Raw genomic sequence first — 20,759 nt, forward strand, 5'->3', positions numbered from 1 at the left:
GCCCGGCTGACCGCAAAGCAACGAAGACTCGGGGCGGGTGTGACAACAACTTCTTTTTGGCCGCATGCTCTCGCAACTTCTCCATCCAAACGTCAAGATCATGACCCACAGACTACGGTGGACCAGAATTGCCGCGGCTTGTCGTGGAAATAGTACGGATCATGGATTCATGGCATGCGAGCAGGCTAGCCGGGTGCTAACACTAGTCGTGCCATGCAACTTCTTGCAAGTCTGTATCACATAAACCTGTCATTATGCATTGGCTGTTCTACTCGAGTCCAAGTCGTCTTGCACGATGCTTGAGGTGTAGATCAACCTCAACACGAGGCCTTGAAGTCACTATCGAGAACCTGCCGGTAGGCGTTGAGAGCTATTGACGGCCGCTCCCATCTTACAAGCCACGCTCCACCTATCCTTGAGTTGCTGAGCAATCGAGGCTCTTTAGCGGACGCTGAAGATGGAATTCTCTCCATTTCCAAGCCGGACCATCTGCGTTGCCGCTCCTTAGGCCCAGCTCCTGTCCCCGATCCTCATCCCCTTCTCATTCTCCACTCACGGTTTGACGCTGCGAAACGCAATGAAGCCCATTTTTTTCGGCTTATCAAGAGATGCGTGATCATCACCGAGATCATGGTATCGGCATTTCGCATTGATCGTGCCCGGGCCAGGGGCCACATGGGCCGGGGGTGGCTCTTGGTGATCGGTCGTCTCCACTGAGACGGTATCCAGAGTATCCAGTCTTTACTGGGACCCCTGAGTTGTCATAAAAGGACAGCGTTTCCCTCGGCCAGAAGCTATCCGCAAGAACAACATCAACCCATCGATACCCCTTCTCACTAGTTATATACCCATACAAAAGCATAATCCTCTACTTACGACAGTCATCATGTCAGTCAGGAGCCAACCGTCCGAGAAGGTGGACCCTGCGCCTCTCGGCCAGCCCCTTCAGTTCGAGTTCAGCGGCAAGGTCGCCAAGAACCGCTTCCTCAAGGGCGCCATGTCCGAGCTGCAGGCAAGCTGGGACTCCAAGGACCTCACCAAGCGAGGCATGCCGCCCAAGGAGCTCGTCGAGCTGTACCGGCGATGGGGCGAGGGCGGATACGGAGTCATCCTGCTCGGCAACACCATGATCGAGTACGACCAGCTCGAGAACGCCGGCAACCACATCATCCCCCGGGACGCTCCCTTCTCCGGCGAGCGGTTCGAGCGGTTCAAGGAGATTGCCGCTGCGTCCAAGGCTCACGGCAGTCTTGTGTACCCGCAGCTGAGCCACCCGGGTCGACAGGTGCAGGAGTACATCCAGCCGAACCCCATCTCTGCCAGTGACGTCCAGCTCGTGGGCTCGGCCTTTGGATCGTTTGCCAAGCCGCGGCCGATGGAGAAGGAGGACTTTGAGAATGTCATCAACGGCTTTGCCCACGCGGCCGAGTACTGCTACAAGGCTGGCTTCGACGGCGTACAGCTCCATGGCGCACAGTGAGTCTTACCTTCTTACAAGCTAAGCTGTCACTTGACAGATGTATGTGCAGAGAATGATACTAACGGCCTGCAGTGGCTACCTTCTGGCCCAATTCCTGGCGCCATCCACCAACCGGAGAGACGACGAGTACGGCGGCCCTCTGAAGAACCGCTCCAAGATCATCTTTGACATCACAAAGGCCATCCGTGCCCGCGTGCCGGACAAGTCCTTTAGCCTTGCCATCAAGCTCAACAGCGCCGAGTTCCAAAAGGGCGGCTTCTCGCCCGAAGAGTGCAGAGAGCTCTGCGCCGAGCTCGAGAAGAGCGGCTTCGACTGGGTCGAGCTGTCCGGCGGCACCTACGAGTCCCTTGCCTTTGAGCACAAGCGCGAGTCTACCGTCAAGCGAGAGGCCTTCTTCATCGAGTTTGCTGAGATGATTGTTCCCGAGTTGAAGAAGACCAAGGCGTACGTCACTGGCGGCCTGCGGACGGCGGCTGGTATGGTCAAGGCGCTGGAGTCGGTTCACGGAGTTGGTTTGGGACGACCGGCTGCTCACGAGCCTGCGCTGCCGCAGAAGATCCTTGACGGGGTTGTCGAGGGAGCCATCAAGCCGCTGCTTGACGAGAACAACTTTATGCTGACCAACATGGCTGCTACTACACAGTGAGTTTCCTCCTCAAAAAGCATCCGTTTTCAACGTGCTGGATACATGTTCTGACTTTGACTGTGACAGGATGAAGCTGGTTGGCCAGGGCTACGAGCCTCTCGACTTCAGCCGGCCCGACCACGTAAAGGTCTTTAACGAGGCCTTGGGCAAGTGGATGGAGCTTAGCAAGCTCAAGGGGCCGCAGGGGCCGCCTACGATTGAGGGCTTTGAGCTGAAGCCTTATGGAACTGCCTACTGATTCAGCAGCCTGGAGAAGGGTTCGAAGGAATTGTACGCATGAGGCTGTGTAAGGGGACAATCTATAGAGAGCTGATCGTCGAGTGCAAGATACCTAAATGTATATAATTGCGATATCGACAGCACCGTTGCATCCTCTTGTCGTCTTCCCGCGTCTGTCACTGAAATCACTCGGCTGCCTCGCTTTGCACCTTTCGAAGTAGAGCCCGCGTCAGCGGTTCCATCATTTTACCTCATCCAACAGTTTCGGTTGCGCCTCGCCATCGACTTTGCGCCTCGTGTGTAGGTCTGTTGTGTCCTATCATGATTGGTCCAATCCACTCTCAGCCCAGATGCAGCCCATCGTGGCTGGGTTGTGTTCACCGAACTTGACGCGGCCACCCCTTCGTGCCTTTTGCTGCCCAAGGCTGAACGATCTAGGCTCACTAATAGCTCAAGATTATTTATACATGTAAAGGTGAGGCCTCTTGTTGTCCTGATTCTACTCACCCCTATAGCCTGGATTACATTCACAAGAAGTCGACCGTTCTGCTTTCTTTTATACAGCCGCTGCTATTCCTTTGCATGTGCTCATGGAGGAATACAGGTACGAGCCTCTCAATCTCGAGAGGCCGGCAATCCGGCTACTCCGGCTGCATTGCGGACTCGTCAACGAAATATCTTGCGAGCTCTTTCAGGCAGAGCTACACCGACGAGAAGATAGTGTTTCATACGAAGCCCTCTCATACACCTGGGGCTCCCCCAACCGTACAGAGAGTATAATCGTCAACGGCTATCGTATGAAGATTACCCATAATCTCTACGCCGCACTTCTTCACCTTCTGATAGAGGATGAAGACCGTGTTCTATGGATTGATGCAGTCTGCATTGATCAGGCCAACATGAAAGAAAGGGGACATCAGGTCGCACAGATGGGAGATATATACAAGGGAGCCGACCGCGTGATATTTCGATTGGGCCAGGGATCAGACGAAACAGATGTATTCATGGAGTCTCTGCAGTTTCTGCAGCAAACAAGCATGGGGCTCGCTTGCCGAGCCTGGTCGCCCCAAGATGTCCGCTGGAAGGATCTCTGGGATTGTTTCAGGCCGCGCTTACAGCTGCATACCGACATCGAGAAGTTGCAGCGAAGAGGCCTGGAGGCAATTCTGGGCCACTCGTGGTTTCGCAGAGTCTGGATTCTACAGGAGGCGGCATTTGCGAAAGCCGGGATCATCTCTTGTGGCACGAAGTCTGTGTCGGCGCGCCTCTTTGGAATCACCCCTCTCTTGTTGGGAATCGAGCCCGAGGCTCACTGTCAGTCTGTGATCGACATCCTGCCGTCTCCATGGAGGGAAAGGTCCTGGTGGAGCCAAACTCGAAGCATATACACGCTCCTGAGGGCTTTCGGCGGCAGCCAAGCCAGCGAGGATCGAGACCTCGTTTACGCTCTGCGAGGCATGTCGTCAGATTTGAGTGACGCGAGCGAGCTGGTCCCGGATTACGAAAAACCGGAACGAGACGTAGTTCGAGACGCTTTTCGTGTTATTTATACCTGTGAGTTGGAGTGCTTGAAACCGCCGCTGCGACCACGTTCGATTCGAGATCTGATAAGACGCTTGCAATCGGCCGGCGGGGATAAGAACTTGCTGGGCCTTATGGAAAGCTCAGTGACGCGTAATAACGTGGAAGAGATTTTCAAAAACCGCAAGGATATATCTGTCAATAAAAAGGTCCTCAACACTGCAGCACGTCATGACAGAACAGGCGAGGTGGTCGAGCTACTGTTGCGGCATCGAGGAGAAGAATTGAAGATTGACAAGGAGGTCTTCGTGCACGCAGCAGGAAACATCACGGGTGCCAGAGAAGTCTTGGGGATCCTTTCTCGCCACCAAAGTCCGGTCTTTGTGCCTGAACGGGCCCTTACTGCGGCCGCAATGAACTGGGGTTGTGGCGATGTGGCCCTGGACATCCTCTTGTCGCTGAAAACTGAAGACTACAGTATTGCCTCGATTGCAAAAGCGATCACCAGAAACACGTCCAGAAATATGAGAACAAAGATTGCCCGCATGCTGATGCGTCTAGATGGCGAAGACGGTGCCACTGCCATTGCGTCAGCAATTCTCACGGAATTTGCCAAGAGAGGAGATCCCCGTTGGCAGTTGAAAGAGCTTTTTGAAGACTTCCCTGATTACCCGATTGTTCCTGAGGCTGCCATTATAGCCGCCTTAGAGAACAAGTCCAATGGTCAGCGTTGCCTTGACATATTCCTCAGGTACTGTCCGTCTAAAATTACATTAACCAAGGACATCCTCCGGACTGTTGCTCGGTCAGTGAACGGTGCAGACACAATGAGATTGTTGCTTGAGAATCCGGATGTGCAAAACCCTCTTTCTCAACAGGAGCAATTTGCCGTCTTAGCCCCTTTCACAAACCAGCCGTTGATCAACTTCTTACTTCAACACCACGGTGGAGGAATTCTGTCAAGCGAAGCTGTCGATGCCGCTTCTGGGGATTGCTACAGAGCGAAATCAATCCTTGGGGTACTCATCCGGGAAAGCACGTATGAAGTGAAAGTGAACAAAGATGCCATGGTATCTTTGTTGAAAGCCTTTGGAAAAGCAGTAGTGCAGGATCTCTTTCAGTTCCGGCGCCAACAATCGATGAACGACGAGCCCTTTGTTCGACAATTTCTCAATCTACTCCAAGAGGAAGAAGAGATGCGGCGCAAGTGGGAAAACCCGTCTGCGGGTCAATTGACGCCTGAAGACGAGGAACAAGCCGGGAGGTCCCCGATACAGCCTGTTGAAGCTCGACGTTTACTGCAGGTAGAAGAGCGGGTTTGTGTACCGTTGTTGATGAAACTCTTGGAAGAGCCGATGACAGATGAAGAACGGCTCATTTGGATGCCGTTGGTAGGACCTATCCTACATGAATATGTACCAGACCAGGTGGAGCGCGTCTTGAAGGCCATCAACGTGCGAGCTCTGGCCCGTCCCTCAAGCGAGGGAAGAAGCGTTTGAAGCTTACAGGATATTTCAAAGCGAGGCGATTTCGGTTTTTTTTTTTTTTTTTTTGAGATATTGACGGCTGGGAATACGCAGATTAGGTTGGCAGCTATGACACAATTACGACTACATCGTCTCCATCCAGATTTACGATTACAAGCACGGTCAAAGGCGAAGCGAGAGAGACCATGTGAGAGTTGCCTTCAGTTCAGTTCATGGAAGCCATCTTCATGAATAGCCACCACAGCATCGTATGAACTTGAAGTTCCGAGCCTTCTTCTTGAGGGCCCAGTCGCTTCCCCTACAAACATATTCCTCCGCAATCCGCACCCCCGTTCTCCGGATCACATTCATCCAACGCATCATAGCAGTACAGCCCCCCAGGACAAGCCACCCCCATAAACCCTCCGCAGAATGGAGCATCGTCGGGAACGCAGATTCCCGGGGCATCGCACGCCATGCCGCAGTTGGGCGGCAGCCGGGGATCGTCCTGGCACTGGAAGCCCGCGCGGCAGTTGTGCGGCCGGGGCGTGAAGCCGCCGCACTCGTCGTACTTGTTCTTGAACTCGCAGTGGCCCGGGCAGCGGCTGGGGTGAGGGCAGTAGGGGTTGTCGGGGACGCACTTCATGTCGAAGGGGCAGGGGGCCATTTTGAAGCCGCAGGGGCGGTCGACGTCGGATTGGGCGAGTGCGAGGGGGATGGTGAGGGTGATGAGGATGGCTTGAAGGAGCATCTTGATGATGATTTTTTTTTTTTTTTGAAGTTTGGAGTGATGGTTTGTGGTTTGAGAGGTTGATCTTATAGAGAAGGAGAGGTGATTGACGAGGGGATAGATCAAAGGCAGACTTAGAGTCTTATATGTCTTCGCTTTGCGTATCCTCTTGCACGGGAGGTTCATATGCAGGATATCAAAGCCCGATCGTCCGCGTCCAACGGCCGGAGAGAATCGCGCATTTTGCGACCATCCGAGACAGGCAGCATTCCACGACACCGCCTCGAGGGTGTCACACAGATTCCCCGGCAGGCAGAGCTGAAGCCTCTTACAAGTGCTCTGAATGCGACTAGGAGGATACATGTTCCGTCTTACTCGGTAACAATTACTACGGAGGTACGGAGACGACGTGCATACTTCAGCTCTTATCCCCGCATAAGTAGGGCAGCTCGTATTATACAATCCCAATCGTGAAACAGAGTGTTCGGTCGAGTCCTTTTGCAAAGCCGATGCCAAGTGTCTCTGACCGGAATACTTCGTACAAGTGCTTGGGATACCTCCCTTGCCTTGACTGATGCAGGGCTCATGTGTTTTTCGTACACTTTTATGTATCGCGGATCCGAAAGGGTTGTACAGACTACGTAATTTGTCTGCTGACGGATTAAGCTTATTTGCTTGGATCTACGCTTGCATGGCTCCCTGTACTATAATAGGAGGGATGCGAGGAGAAACGAGGATCGTGGGATGCGGCTGGCTTGGGACTTGTGAGGCAAGGGGGCTGATGCATGTGGGCTGATGTATGCAGGGCTCAGGGATGTTGTGTTGCTTCGTACGAGGACTTGAGCGTACTTGCGAAGTCGACGGAGATCTGGATTGCTGAGAGGCTTGTTGGATTTGCTTGGTGGTATAAGGGGAAGTGGATGGGTTCGGCATTTGACGATAGTGGAATAGGTCCAGATGTATGTGGTCGGAGGAAAGAGTCCGAGTCCTTGGCAGCCTCGTATGCTCTTCAACACAATTCTAATATACTTATTTTTGCTTTGATGCTTTAAGAGACCATGGGACATGTTTGCACATGTCTCTAGAGGCTCCAACTTGATGCCAAGCTCAGCAACAGGCTGTGCAGTCATTTCATGTAGTCAGTTGGCGGGAGGAAGAGAAGCGTCGGTATCTCCCTTGGCCACTGATGTTTTTCAGACTTCATGATGGCCATGGCCAACTGTGAGGTATCTCTATTAGAACTCTAGATGGCTGAACTGGCGGCCTTTTGTCTCATCCATCAGTTGGTTACCACTGCCGACGAATTACTCAAGGGTTTAGTATAGGGCAAGGCGTAAGACAACTCCGAGGAATACGAAGGCCGTACAGGCGGGGCGTGATGACTGAGAACGATTACTCTCGAAAGATTAGACCAAGGTTTCATCAACTTTTCTATTGCTTTGCTGGGGATTATGTGCTGTTTTGACGCTAGAAGATCGTCAAGCAGGTGATAAGTGCAGTCCATCGTGTCGACCTCCCAAAGAGCGGCATGCTCTACTTCTGAGAATTTCCCTGCGTCGGAGAATGAAGAGACTTGACACGATGGGAAGAATTTGCGACCAATATCTTATTGTCTGTTGAAGAAGATACAGGGTACGACACACTGTCCAACGATGTACTACCTATTAACCCGACATGCAACTGCTTGCCAAAGGTAGCATGAGAAGCAATTTACGTCTCAACGAGTCACCACAGGGAGTAGAGTATTGGAGCCAACGCAACGTGCTGAATCAATCCTGTTAATGAATACCCTAACTTTGAGTTGCTAGAATGCCGCTCTGCCTTTTGCCGTGATATAGTTCCCTATGCGCCTAGATTTGCATAATTGTTCCCCCCTCTATACTCCATATACACATAGCATTTTGTTATCCGTCGTTTGAGAGGAAAGTCGTTAACCCAGAAGCTGTCGTCTGTTAAGCAGACGCAGCATTGGCCTCCTCAACCCTCTTCTGCGCCAATCCGCTCAGCTTCTCGACCGCAGCGCCCAGGCTCCTGGGATCGGCGCCCTGGATCATGGGCTTGCCGTTGACGGCAACCTGCTGGCCCTCCTTGAAGAAGAGAAAGGTGGGCATGGCTGTGATGCCGTAGCGGGCGGCGACGTCCTGGACGTGGTCGACGTTGACCTTTGCAAAGGCGAGGTGCTTGTCGACGGAGTGCTTGTCGGCGAGGGTCTGGTAGATGGGGGCGATGGCCTTGCAGGGCGGGCACCAGTCGGCGTAGAAGTCGACGGCGACGTAGGTGGTGGAGGCGAGGAGGGCGTCGAGCTGCTCCGTGGATTCGATGTGGTGGATGGTGCCAGTCATTTTGGTGGTGATTTGCGTTGGGATGTGGTGTTTGTTTCGAGTTGAGGGTTGAGGGATGGAGAGTCTCTTGCTCGGAGTCTATTCAGAGATCGAAGAGTATCGAGTTGCCTTGTCGAGAGAAGAGTTGAGGCGAAAGAGGTGTTGAGGATGATAAAAGTAGGGATGGAGATTCGTTCGTCAGCTGGAGCTGTTGGCGATGGTGCAATAGCTGAGTCTCTAATGCAAGAGCTGGTATGGAGGTGGCGGGGTTCGGAGTGCGGGCCGCAATTATCCGCACGATGCCGCAGAGCAAGTTTGTCTTGTTGAGTGAGTTGTTGTCGTTTGAAGCTTGGATTAAATGGAGATGGAAATTGAAAGAGACGTCTCAATGAGAATATATAGACAAATGATGAGAAGCTTTTGGGGTAAAAGGGCATTGCTAAGCAATTGCTACGCCGCTGCGACATTACAATTGCTTGCAGCGACGTGTAGAATATTCGTTTCCCATCTCAGCAGAATCGGCATCTCCGTGCCCGAGACGGACATTCAGCTGCTGCAACCACTGTAATTCTGCGTTTGGCCTGTAATCAACTGCGAAATGCCCCGAAGCCGCTGGAAGCAACAGCTCTGGATATTCCAAATGCTCACTGATGTCGTCATGTGTGGCTTGTCATGTGGCTCGTGAGTCCAAGAAACTGGACTGCACAGCCGCATATGTCATCGGCTCCGTGCTTAGCTCATCAATGCCGACGGGATGAGCAGGAACACAACCGAGCTTGACAAAGAACAGAGAAAGTTGTGATCAAAACCAGACAAGCTGACAATCGGCTGTTGCAATTCATGTGGCATCTGCTGGATAATTTGGATCAAGTCTCTTGCAATGCACAAGGTAATGTTCGACATCAAGTACGATTCAACAGCTATTTCCTGTGCTGCTCTCTCCGTCGCATTGATTTGCTCTGAAACTCGCAAACACCGAGCTTTACGCCCACGGAAAGACTCGTATTACTGCGGCTTACAAACCCCGTTGTGCCAGCTTTTCCAGCCCTGCTGAAGCAGCAATTTATTGCCAACCAGCGGCTCCATCCCGGACCCGATACAGCTTCATGCCAGCTGACTCTCATCGCTGCAGTATTGCTTTGCGAGCATCGCCTGAGTGAAGCATCGCTATGACAGGACTGAATCAACAGCAACCTCATTGAGGATGATTCAACAATCTTGTTGCTTAGAAAGCAGCTGGAGCTCTTCGTGAAACAGCAGCGCCATTCCACTCTCCGAACCGCCGCCATTGGACAGCTGCTCCTCCAGTCCCCCAATCCGGCCTCTTGTCCACATGCATGTTACCGGCTCCAAACCGCCGGGCTCTCGGCCGTTGAAGCCAAACAAGTCGCATATCCTCTTCCGGCCCGTCGCAGCCTCTTTCTCTGGAACCGGACATCTCCCAGTTCGGGGTTTGATGTCATGCCGCTTGATCGCTGACTACTGCCCCCTTCTCGACAATGTGGCGCCCTCGTTCTCAGCTGACTGGTTCGTACAGAGAGCGCAGGACTGGAGACTTCCCCGCAGCCAAGTTGCATGGCGACACAACTTGGCGGAATGGCGAATTTGTCCGATTGACAATGATGGAGAAGCTCTGGATGAGGCTGCGAAGCGAGAGCTGAAATGAATGCTGTCTATACCCCTGTTTTAGACGAGTGTGATGGTGAAACTCCATATATAAAATGGCAGCTCTTTGCTGAGGCATGACCCCGAATCAACACAATTCTCAAGACATTGCACCCCGTTCATTCTTCTTTTTTACCTTTCGTGCTCTCAGAATTCCGAATCATTCGCAATGACCGTTGACAGCGAGTTTGAAGTCGCCAACGAGCAGTATGCTGCTGGTTTCGACAAGGGCGACCTGCCTATGCCTCCGGGCCGGTGCGTCTTCTCCAGCCTACATCTCTCCCAAAACATCCAGTGGGAGCTTGACCTTAATATGCTAACAGAGGGTAAAAAAAAAAACATGTAGAAAAGTCTTTGTCCTGACCTGCATGGACGCTCGTCTCGACCCGGCCAAGTTCCTCGGCCTGAAAGAAGGCGACGCACACGTCTACCGCAACGCCGGCGGTCGCGCTGCCGAGGCTTTGCGCTCTGTGATTATCTCGCAGCAGGCTCTAGGAACGCGCAGAATCGTTGTCATTCATCACGTATGAACCCATTGTCTTTCCTCAACCCTTCACCACATATATATAATGGAGACTCACGCAGCTGCGATGTAGACGGACTGTGGCATGCTGCTCATCAAGGAGGACGAATTCCGTGACGCCGTCAAGAAGAACACGGGTGAGGATGTCAGCCACATCTCGTTTTTGCCGATTAAGAATCTTGAGGAGAGCGTCAGAACCGACGTGGAGTTGCTGAGGAAGAACCCGGCGGTTCTGGATGTGCCCATCACGGGGTACGTTTACGATGTCAAGACGGGCAGGATTCACAAGGTCGATGTGTAAGCGCACAGAGAGATGCGAAGATCGATCAGGTCAATGCAACAATGGATTCTATCAACAGAAGTCAAGACAACAGAAAATCATTCTGATCATGACGCAACCTATCACCTACATCACGGAATCAGCGCTGGTATCGTGGCTACTTCTCTCCGATCAAGGCAATCATCAGCTCCTCGTAATCTCCGCTCAGCGACTCCTTCAGCTGCGTCGCCAGCGTCTTATGGTAATACCGCTGATGCGCCGTCTGAGCAGCCTGCAATCTGCTCCTATCCCCCCAATACAGCCGCAGAGCCCGATAGATGAAGAGCCCATGCTTCTTCATCGTCTTCATCAGCGGCGCCCTCAACCAATCCACATCAACCCTGCCGCTATCCCCCGTAGCAGACGTCAGGATCCTCAACAGTGCATCTTCCATGTCGCCCCTAAACTCCCGCTCAATGACATCCTGCAGGCTGCGATGGTATTTTGCATGGTAGGCGCCACTCATGGCGCGCAGCTGGGCGGCATTCGCGCTCGTCAAGATCTGAGCCACGGCAACGGTGTTTGCGCCGACGGTGCCCTCCGTTGCGCGCTGCAGCTCGGTGACCTTGGCCTCGATATCCGCGGGCACGGCCGGCGCGGCCTCTTCAGCGCGGGTCGCGGACAGGACCATGCTGTAAAGTCGGAAGAGGTTGGCGTCGACGTCGTCCTTGATCACGTCAACCAGGTTTCTGCCAGTGGCGTGCCTGAACTCGGCAACGATGGCACTGATATCGGCGTTTGAGCGGCACAGGAGAACGTCCATGAGGGCTTCCTCGTCGGTGCCGGCCCGGTCGAGGGCCTTGACGAGGGTGAAGACGTCGTGGGCGAGGGGCCCCCTGAGGAGCGCCAGCAGGACGTCTTCAAACTCGCCCTTTGTCTCGCCCTTGATGTCGCCGTCCAGGTCGCGCACGAAGCGGGCGTCGTAGTCGTCGCGCAGCTGCTGCATGGCGAGGGGGTGCTGGTACTTTGGGCTGGCAAAGACGCGGATGAGGGCGCGCTCGTCGCAGCCCATGCCCTTCATTGCCTTGCGGAGGACTTCGATGTCGGCGGAGGTGTCGATGCGCTGGGTGGGATAGCGTTGAGAGAGGTCGTAGCCTGGGGAGGCGGGTGTTGAGGTTACGTGGACGGGGGCGTTGTAGTATGGGTGCTGCCCTGGGGGGTAGGCGGGCTGTTGTTGCCATTGCTGGGGAGGAGGTGGCTGCTGTGAGTTACGCGTGAGTGAGTCGTTGACGATGATGAGACGGGGTCAGATCATGGGTTACCTGTGCTGGACCACCGTATTGCTGTTGAGGATATCCGGGCTGAGGATATCCGGGCGGCTGGCTGTACGGCTGCGGATGCTGCTGGCCGTACGGAGGCTGCTGACTGGGCGGAGGAGGTGGGTGGCCCTGATATTGCGGACCGGCTGATGGGGGATACTGATAATGTCCCGGCGGAGGCTGAGGAGACTGAGACGGGCGAGGAGGACTGCCGGGATATTGCTGGGCTTGATGCTGCGGCGGAGGCGAGCCGTAGCCGTACCAGGGCGGGTTCAGGTTCGGGAGGCCCTGCGGGAACTGGTTTCCGTATGGCGGCTGCGGGGGGTACGGAGGCTGCTGGGAGCTCATTTTGATGGTGTTCTGAATGACGAACGATGCGAAGCTGAGGTGAGAGGAGTTGAGAAGCTTGATTGATATCTTATGGGAGTCGACCTACAGCCTCACATTACGCGGCTTGTCATGTCGCCATGGGTCTGTATATATATATGTATATTAGAATACGATGGATTGATGCAAAGAGGTTGGAGGGAGTGCCATGCTAGTCGTCGAGTCTGCCTTGAGGCCTCCGTGCAACCTCGAGCGTCACATTATCTAGTACATGAGAAGAAAGCCTCGACAAGCTTCAAAGGGCCGTCTCTGCGCTAAGCAAGGCTCGTGGTTGGTGTACATGCAAGCTGTTGCTACACAAACCTTGATGTTTGTGTTTGTTTAGTGTGAGATGATATCACGTCGTTTTCCGGAAATGGGGAGAAACATGTTTGCTTTGCCGTGGTGTGTGGCGGATGGTTTGTGAGAAGTCGTTTCTGTTTGTGGAGGTGAGTTGCGAGAAGGGGGGGCAACCGGTTTGCAGGGAAGCAGGGTATAAAGAAAACATGAGCACACCGTAAGTTCAAACATGCGCACACAATCGCGACATCTATCGCCAGAAGCTATGCCCAAGTGGTGCTCGTATTTGTCCAACGTGTGCCTCTATTTCCTCTGTGGTCTACCTATCTTTGCAAACCGCTTGGGGAGCGAATGATCAAATGGGATGCGGGGAACATGTATGCGCAGGCAGGCAGAGATGGAGAAATTGGCGGCCTCGCAAGCCACGTTTGTTGGTCACTTTGTGTTCATCGGTCAATACCTGGTTGGCTGTGATTGATTGGAAAAGGCGAACTGCTGTGAGCGTCATCGCACGTTCATCTCTTGATTTCATATGCGACCTGCCGCGTACTCGTACACCTACGAAATCGGCATGCGTGGTGTGTCATTCATACCGCAGGTCCCTTGGGTTCTTCATCCGGGGAATGAAGAGGGACAAGAAAGGGAAAAACGGACTTGCAACAAGAATAGCAACAGAAATTCGCCCGCGTGATAACCTGGGAGTCACGTCCGATCTTCAATTCCTCTCGCATGGCGGCGTTGTAGACCTGGCAAGCCTGGATACAGGTGGACCAGGACCAAACGTGTTCCTGACGGTTTTGGGCCGTTTCGGAAGGGACTTGAAACATGCTCCTTTTTTCTGCGTGTACCCGCATATCTGGGGCATTTCTCCAGCACTGGTCTGGACTGGGGTCAAGGAATGGCTTCTAGAAAAGTATTTATCATCATGGAGAGTGTTGAATTGTTCTACTAGCATCATTTATTGACCCGTGACGGAGACGAGGCGTATGCATGTGATGTGAAGACATGTACATGTACCTATGGACATGTGCAGGTGGAATCGTGCTGTTCCTGCGGCGATGCGATGCGATGCGATGCACATCTACAGCTGAAAGGTGCAGACGCGCAATCTGGTGCACGTATCCGGCTTTCCCCTTCAACGAACCTGGTCAATGCATGTATAACAGCCTCCATGCCATGTCAAGCAACGGAATGGGGCCTTGAAGGGTTGCCGGCTACGGCACGGCTCTCCGGCAGCTGCGCAAATGCCAAACGTGAGGCTTCGGCGGTCGCTGCCATACCTGAAGCACTTTGTCTCTGCCCTTTGGGCCGGCAGCGAGATTGCGCCGAATGTGCTCGTGAGAGGAAGAGACAAAGAAAGGGACGTGCCATCAGCAGCAATTGGTACTGCAATCAGAGGCCACATTTCGTCTGGCCTGTAGATCGGGTCCAAGATCGCTGAGGCAGTGTCACCCACGAGGGAGGATGAAAAGGAGAGACTTATTAATAGATAAAGAGTCAGTCAGTGCATGTCATCATGACCGGAGTCAAGGTGGAGGGACGGCCTGGGGGGACGATCGCTGAAGATCTCAGATACGAGGCCCTGAAGCAACAGCTGGTGATTCCATCCTATCCTTGATATTCAAACATGAAGATGAACGTTTTGGGAATCAGCTCGCTCGCTACCTTGGCAACCTAACATGGGAAAAAGTCTCGACATCGTCTACCTAGGTTTGCACCGACAAGGACTCCAACTGATAAACTTTGGACGGAGCAGCTCGTATTCTTGTCCACGACTCGTATCCAGCACACAATGGACGCGCAACACTTGTCTGATCCTCGCCACTGGCCCTCGTGGTGGTTGGGGCTCTTCTCCAGCACAAGGCCCAGCACATGCACCCTCGTCCAATCTTGTGGCGGGTAGGGCAGCCCCAGAGCGGCCCAGGCGCCCCAGAGATGAACGGATGCAACTGAAGCCCCTGAGAGAGGCGACGCCCCGGGGCAGCCACACCACTGAAGCCGGCCAATGGCCAGCTCCGCGCAGAGCCCGTTCCAGGGGCCGACAGGCGCTAGGCGACACCCCCCCTGGCGAGTGTCGCAGGCCAGATGGGCATGACGCCTTCGATTGGGGGATGGACGAAGAAAGGAAGGTCATGTCAACTGCCAGCTAGCTAGACAGACACAAAAGTGCTTTTCCCGCCACCTCAACAAAGTCCATCTCGCTCTTTTCACCTTCGCTTTCCACCTCTTTCGCCTTCTTTCAGTCTATTCTACGGGCTGGCTGTCTTTCGTTGATCATTGTGCTGTCCTTCTTCACCATCTCGCTCGTTTGATTGTTCGTCTTGCTCTCCCCAACTTGGGCTGGCCCTCGCCAACACAACCGTCTCTTCCGCTCTGCTTTGCTCCATCTTGAGCATCCGATCCCATCGACCCCATCAACTCTCCACACACTCCGTTCTCGCACGAGCACTAGACACGCCGGACTGGGACCGGGATCAGGACCATACTTTGGCTTGTCTGTCTTTGGAATAGGTGCCAGCATTGAGCCAGGGGCCGGTCCATTCGATCCCGCTGCTGTTGGTACAGACAACGTTGTGGACGAGAGCATACTCGAGCTCACGTGTGGTCCTCTTCTGTTGCTCGCCGTCTTTCGTTGCTTCTTTGAATCTCTCAATTTTCCCGTAATTTCTGCTTGCGGCAATCTTGAGACTCTATTTTGACTCTTTGTCGTTGCAAACCTCTTCAATCTCGGGCCAATAGGGCAGACGACATCATGAATTTCACGCGCAAAATCGACCGCGCCATGCAGTGGGCTGGCGAGAAGATGGGCGCCGAGGCCAAAGCGACTCACACCGACGAGTTCAGAGTCCTCGAGGCAGAGATGGATGTGCGACACGAAGGTGCGCTTTCCCCCAGTCACTATTCATTCAATTGGCATCCACTGACCGAGCTCACAGGCATGGAACGCCTCCAGAAATCCATGAGCATCTACACCAGATGGCTCAGCCGCCATTGCGACGCTCTCGAGGACCGAAGCCGCAGCATGCCTCTGGCGCACCTTGGCCGCACCATGACCGCCCATGCGGCAGAGCTGCCCGATACCGAGTACAGTCGCCGTCTTGCTGCCATGGGCAATGCCAATGAGCAGCTCGCCGAGCTCCAGACCACCTACCTGGACTGTGCCAACGCCACCTGGCAGCAGCATCTCGAGCAGAACCTTGGCATGATGAAGGAATATCAGGTACGTCCTTGGTGATGCGGTGTCAGTCAACTGCTTACACCCCAACAGGCCGCTCGCAAGAAGCTTGAAAACCGCCGACTCGCCTACGATGCCACCATGGGCAAGATGCAAAAGGCGAAAAAGGACGACATCCGCCTCGAGGAGGAGATGCGCGTCAACAAGACAAAGTTCGACGATAGCACCGAAGACGTCTTCCAGCGCATGCAGGACATCCGGGAGGCAGAGCAGGACACAACCGCGGCCCTGACCTCGTTCCTCGATGCCGAGCTGGAATTCCACGAACGAGCCGCCAACGAGCTGCGCCGGATCCGCAAGTCGTGGGCGACCGGCGCAGACGTCAGCTATGCGTCTTCGCAGGGGCCGGACCTGGAGCGCATCTACTCCAACATGTCCATCCGGTCGCAGCCCGCTGGACAGGCCGTTCGAAACACCGTCATCAACGAGGAATACGAGGGCGCATCCTCACCACCGGTCGCCAGACTCGCCCGCACCATGTCGACGCGAGAGCCTCCTCCACCCCCGCCTCCACCAGCGTCAACCAGGCCGCCCATGATGAGATCAGCAACCTTTGATGCCAGGAACCCGCCGGTGATCCGCGCAAGAGCCGCGTCCAACTCCTTTTCCAGAATGCCGCCGCCCAGCGTTACGGAGAGCAGAAGCGAAGACATTTTTGACGACAACTCCATCTACAGCGGGGATAATAGCCCTAGCTGGGGCGAGCGTAGCGTCAGCCCTGCCACCAGCTACGGCAGCTTCCACGTGAATTCCCAGGTTGCAACAGAGACCAAGAAGGCACCGCCTCCCCCCGTGAACCGGGCCAAGAAGCCTCCCCCTCCTCCTATTCCCAGGAAGATGTCGACTCCGGGATACTGAGCTGGTGGAGGACATGAGTGAGGCTCTATGAAAAAGAAGGAGATGTAACGGAAACAGCGCTTGGGGTCTAGGTTGGGGACATTGCTGTTTCGTCGTTCTTGGGTTGGAAACATCGTTAACGAATTGACGTGACGGGAGTAGCTTTATATCTCCCTGACTGGATATGGATGGGTTTTATTGGTAGCGTCATTGTTTGAGATGCACCACCATATTGGTCTGGGAGGGATTCTTCTAGAATGGGGTCATCAGCATTGCATTGTGTTTGGCATATACGTATAGAGCTGGAGTGGTGCATATTCAAGGTGGTCTTTGCGCTGAAATTGACATGAATAGCGATATCGAGAGTTGGCTTGTGATTTGTGAGATTTTCCCGGGTTTTGGAGGGAGGGAGCTCATAGTACTTGAGAGGCAGAAGCTCCAAAGCGTACGGTATGAACCCATCTCAAACGCACTGTGCTGCACGTGCCGGTTCTCGAACTTGAATCATCGGCTTCACCCTTGCTCTTCCTCCTCCTCACCCTCCCCATCTCCCGGGCATTCCTCCTCTCCTCTCTTCTCGCTCACTCCTCTGCGTCGCGGGCCAAGATGACGACGGAGGACGACAGATACCGGCAATCTAGCCAATTCCGGCTCTGGTCCTTTTCGCCCACCAGCCTGCGAGAGCTTCGCGTCAAGACCAACGACCTCGCCAAGCAGCAAATCTCGCCGCGCTTCGCCGCCGATGCCCAACCCGAGTTCCTGACGCCCGCCGAGGAGACGATGCTGGTGCAGTTCTTCACCACGGAGCTGATTCGCGCGGCGCAGTTCTGCGAGCTGCCGACCGAGATCCGATCCACGGCCGCCGTCTTCTTCCGCCGCTTCTACATCACCAACTCGGTCATGACGTACCCCCCGACCGAGCTGCTCAAGACATCGCTGTTCTTCGGGTGCAAGGCCGAGGGCTACTACATTCGGCTGGCCAAGCTGGCCGAGATGTTCCCTAACACGACGAGCGAGCAGATCCTGGCGGGCGAGTTCCTGCTCTGCCAGGGCATCCGGTTCGCGTTCGACGTGCGGCATCCGTTCAGGGCGCTGGAGGGAGCCATTCTGGAGCTCAGGAGGCAGCTGCCGGACCAGGAGGGCAGGGTGGCCAAGGCTCACGCGCTGGCTCGAGACATTCTCAAGTTCAGCCCTCTGCTGACGGACGCCTATTTTCATTACACGCCGAGTCAGATCATGATGGCCGCTCTGCTGATGGTGGACAAGGAGCTGGTGGACATACTGATCCCCGCCGCTCAGCCTGGGGACGAGGACAGCCAGCATGTGACGTCGCACGCGGAGATGCGCGACAAGATCATCAAGACGATTGAGAGCTGTCGCGCCATGCTGGAAAAGGAGCCTCCGCAGCGGATGAAGGAGTACTGGGAGACGGTAAGCTTCATTAGCCCACTCTGAACTTTTGTGTCACCGCAAGCTGACAACATGCAGCCTGAGCTAGTCAAGTCTTTGAAGCCCCTGCGGAAGAAGCTGCAAAAGTGCAGAGATACGGACCGAGCCGATTTGGTAGCCCTCCAACGAGCGCGACGCGAGCAAGCGACGACAAAAGTCAAGAAGCCGACACCTCCAAGCGACGGGGCAGTCTTTGGGGATGCTGAGCCAAGGGATCCCAAGCGGAGGAAACTGGAGGCTGCCAACGACCTGTTTGGGCCTGCTCTTTGAGCGAGACGATACGAGATACGATCTCGACGATATGCAAGGCTTCGCATATGGCTTGAACGGTTAGAGCAGCCTTGCATACGATGGCCTATAAGCTGTACGAGAAAGAAATAACCGGCCAATGGCCAACTGGGACAACTGCCGCGCTTGGCACGATGTGCGATATCTCCTCTGACCATGATGATGCATCTCGGAGGAACGATGTCCTATGGCTGCTCCTTGTCAGGGCGCAACGTTCCCCTTGTTCGGAGGGTTGAGGTCCCTCAGGCGCGTTGTTTCCCGAGCCACGCTACTTCAGAGTTGGCAAGAAGCTAGTGTGCGATTAAACACTTTATGAAGTTGCATCTGGCAGTTAAGTCATGAGATGCGTAGCACCCTGACCGACTCTGCAGGACACGGATGCAGGCCAGCCGAACCTGGGCTCGGCATCGCAGGGCTGTCTGCCGTGGTGTCTTGGTGCTGGCATTCTGGGGTGCATCATACTCATACGGCAATGCTCTGGGGATTCGGGCCGTCCCCCGGCGGCCTCGGGTCTATGAAGCACTGAGCTTCACGTCTAATGGCCTTGCGTGTCTGCGACTGCTTTGGCCTAGGATTCGAAACAATGAAGGGAAGAGGGAAGAAGCAGATTGTGCAATCTTACGCAAGGTAAGATGATTGTGCAGGCATACCATGCATTGGTTGAAGCGACAGTTCGCTCCCAGCTGATGCCCGACTTTTCGGACTGTCTTGAATCCATGGCTACCTTACTGGGACACTTTAGAGGAAGCAGGTGTCGGGTCATTAAGGTACATGTAGTGCTACACGCCGACTGGGTATTGATTGACCGCCCGACGGACGGAGGAACAATAGTCTGCTTGCTTACGAAGAGACCGTCAATTATATAAAGACTCTTCAATCCAGCGCTTCGGTTTTCAACCTTGATGTTTGATGCATTGAGCAGTGAATGTTGTTCTTGTCTAGCTGTTAGTGATAAGCTTGGCCGAGGACTTCGTGGGGAAGACAAGGTGAGAGGGGACTCAGACGGGGTGTTGAATGGAGATTACTCAATGGCTTCTGAGTTGTGTTAGAGGGGTGGATGGATAATGCACGACGGGCAGCCATGGCGACAAGAATTGGAAATTTCCTACCTAATCTGGAATGTAATGAAGCAGAGTCTTGAGATGACTGCTGGCTCAATGAACTTGGCAGTGGGTAACAGAAGAAGTAATAGCACAACTTCTCGTAATAGCCCTCGTTGGGCTACTCCAGCTTTGGCAATAGACACGAGGTTTAAAAGTCTTTGGAGCTAGGGGAGTCTCGGCACTGTCGCGGTTGGAAAAAGGGCGTCCGACGATGGGGGGTGGAGTTGTGGCGAGTTGTGGAGATGGGGAAGGGAGGCCGAAAAGAGAAGGTCATGTTGTGGTTGATGCTGTGGTGGCTTGGTTGGTTACGAGAATGCAGTGGGCTGGATCTACTATTCTCTGAGGAGGGCTTGTGTATATGAGGTTTGTATTGACCAGAGAGTATGAAGGGATAGGGTTGGAACTGGTGATGCTGGAAGGTATTATGACACAGGGGCACACTGAAGAGATGGGAGCAGTACTATGTCGTTCAGCTTTATAGCAAGATGGAGGATTCTATGGTTGCATTACAGAGTGCGTAGAAAGACAAAAGTTGTGGGAAATATGCTTCTTGTATGCTTGTTTGGACGCTTAAATCGGCACTAAGGGTAGTCAGACAAGGGGGTAGTTGAAGCCTTTTGAGACTCTTGTCAGCGGATTGGTGGACGGAGTTTTTGCATCCGGAAGTCAACAAGTTCCGCTTTGAGCATGGTGCTACTGGCTTCGTCGTTGGTATGGTTCCAGGCATCATTGGGACTGGAGCCATGGATGGACAAGTATGAAGACGGGGTTGGAGGCGAAACCCGAGCCGGATGCATCCCGCCTTGTTTATGGACAAGATGGCATGTTGAAGCTGACCGAGCCTCGGGATGTAGCTCTGTATACCGTGCACTGAAGAGAAGTACGAATATAGAGAGGTGCGGCGTGTTGTTCAAGGGAGAAGTAGGGTAGCTGTAAGCAGGCCGACGAGAGAAAGCTACGAAGTACAAAAAGCAGCGGACGTTACAGCGTAGATTCAACCGTAAACTCTGCTAACTCCAGGACAGACCGTTG

General features: G+C 54.1%; 7 protein-coding genes across 7 annotated transcripts; 4 read left to right on the top strand and 3 right to left on the bottom strand.

The window, feature by feature from the left end:
- Positions 1-886: 886 nt before the first annotated feature.
- On the top strand, positions 887-2,364 carry CCMA1212_008295 (uncharacterized protein; the record flags this gene model as incomplete). Its single annotated transcript, XM_073705435.1, has 3 exons — positions 887-1,476; positions 1,553-2,122; positions 2,193-2,364. The coding sequence occupies 3 exons, from the start codon at positions 887-889 to the stop codon at positions 2,362-2,364; spliced, it is 1,332 nt and encodes a 443-aa protein (XP_073556230.1).
- A 3,287-nt stretch (positions 2,365-5,651) lies between these two features.
- On the bottom strand, positions 5,652-6,083 carry CCMA1212_008297 (uncharacterized protein; the record flags this gene model as incomplete). The annotated part of the gene is made up of 1 exon (XM_073705436.1): positions 5,652-6,083. The coding sequence occupies one exon, from the start codon at positions 6,081-6,083 to the stop codon at positions 5,652-5,654; it is 432 nt and encodes a 143-aa protein (XP_073556232.1).
- A 1,931-nt stretch (positions 6,084-8,014) lies between these two features.
- CCMA1212_008298 (uncharacterized protein) lies at positions 8,015-8,404 on the bottom strand (the record flags this gene model as incomplete). Its single annotated transcript, XM_073705437.1, has 1 exon — positions 8,015-8,404. One exon carries the CDS (start codon positions 8,402-8,404, stop codon positions 8,015-8,017), a length of 390 nt encoding a protein of 129 aa, XP_073556234.1.
- Positions 8,405-10,217: 1,813 nt separating this feature from the next.
- CCMA1212_008299 (Uncharacterized protein) lies at positions 10,218-10,872 on the top strand (the record flags this gene model as incomplete). The annotated part of the gene is made up of 3 exons (XM_073705438.1): positions 10,218-10,303; positions 10,395-10,572; positions 10,645-10,872. 3 exons carry the CDS (start codon positions 10,218-10,220, stop codon positions 10,870-10,872), a joined length of 492 nt encoding a protein of 163 aa, XP_073556233.1.
- A 136-nt stretch (positions 10,873-11,008) lies between these two features.
- CCMA1212_008300 (Annexin A7) lies at positions 11,009-12,497 on the bottom strand (the record flags this gene model as incomplete). The annotated part of the gene is made up of 2 exons (XM_073705439.1): positions 11,009-12,091; positions 12,153-12,497. 2 exons carry the CDS (start codon positions 12,495-12,497, stop codon positions 11,009-11,011), a joined length of 1,428 nt encoding a protein of 475 aa, XP_073556291.1.
- A 3,070-nt stretch (positions 12,498-15,567) lies between these two features.
- CCMA1212_008301 (uncharacterized protein) lies at positions 15,568-16,908 on the top strand (the record flags this gene model as incomplete). The annotated part of the gene is made up of 3 exons (XM_073705440.1): positions 15,568-15,694; positions 15,752-16,035; positions 16,084-16,908. 3 exons carry the CDS (start codon positions 15,568-15,570, stop codon positions 16,906-16,908), a joined length of 1,236 nt encoding a protein of 411 aa, XP_073556290.1.
- Positions 16,909-17,493: 585 nt separating this feature from the next.
- On the top strand, positions 17,494-18,606 carry CCMA1212_008302 (Cyclin CCL1; the record flags this gene model as incomplete). Its single annotated transcript, XM_073705441.1, has 2 exons — positions 17,494-18,318; positions 18,376-18,606. The coding sequence occupies 2 exons, from the start codon at positions 17,494-17,496 to the stop codon at positions 18,604-18,606; spliced, it is 1,056 nt and encodes a 351-aa protein (XP_073556289.1).
- Positions 18,607-20,759: the final 2,153 nt, after the last annotated feature.

This window comes from Trichoderma ghanense (genome assembly GCF_004382785.1).
Source record: "Trichoderma ghanense strain CCMA-1212 chromosome Unknown scaffold_11, whole genome shotgun sequence".
NCBI lineage: Eukaryota > Fungi > Ascomycota > Sordariomycetes > Hypocreales > Hypocreaceae > Trichoderma > Trichoderma ghanense.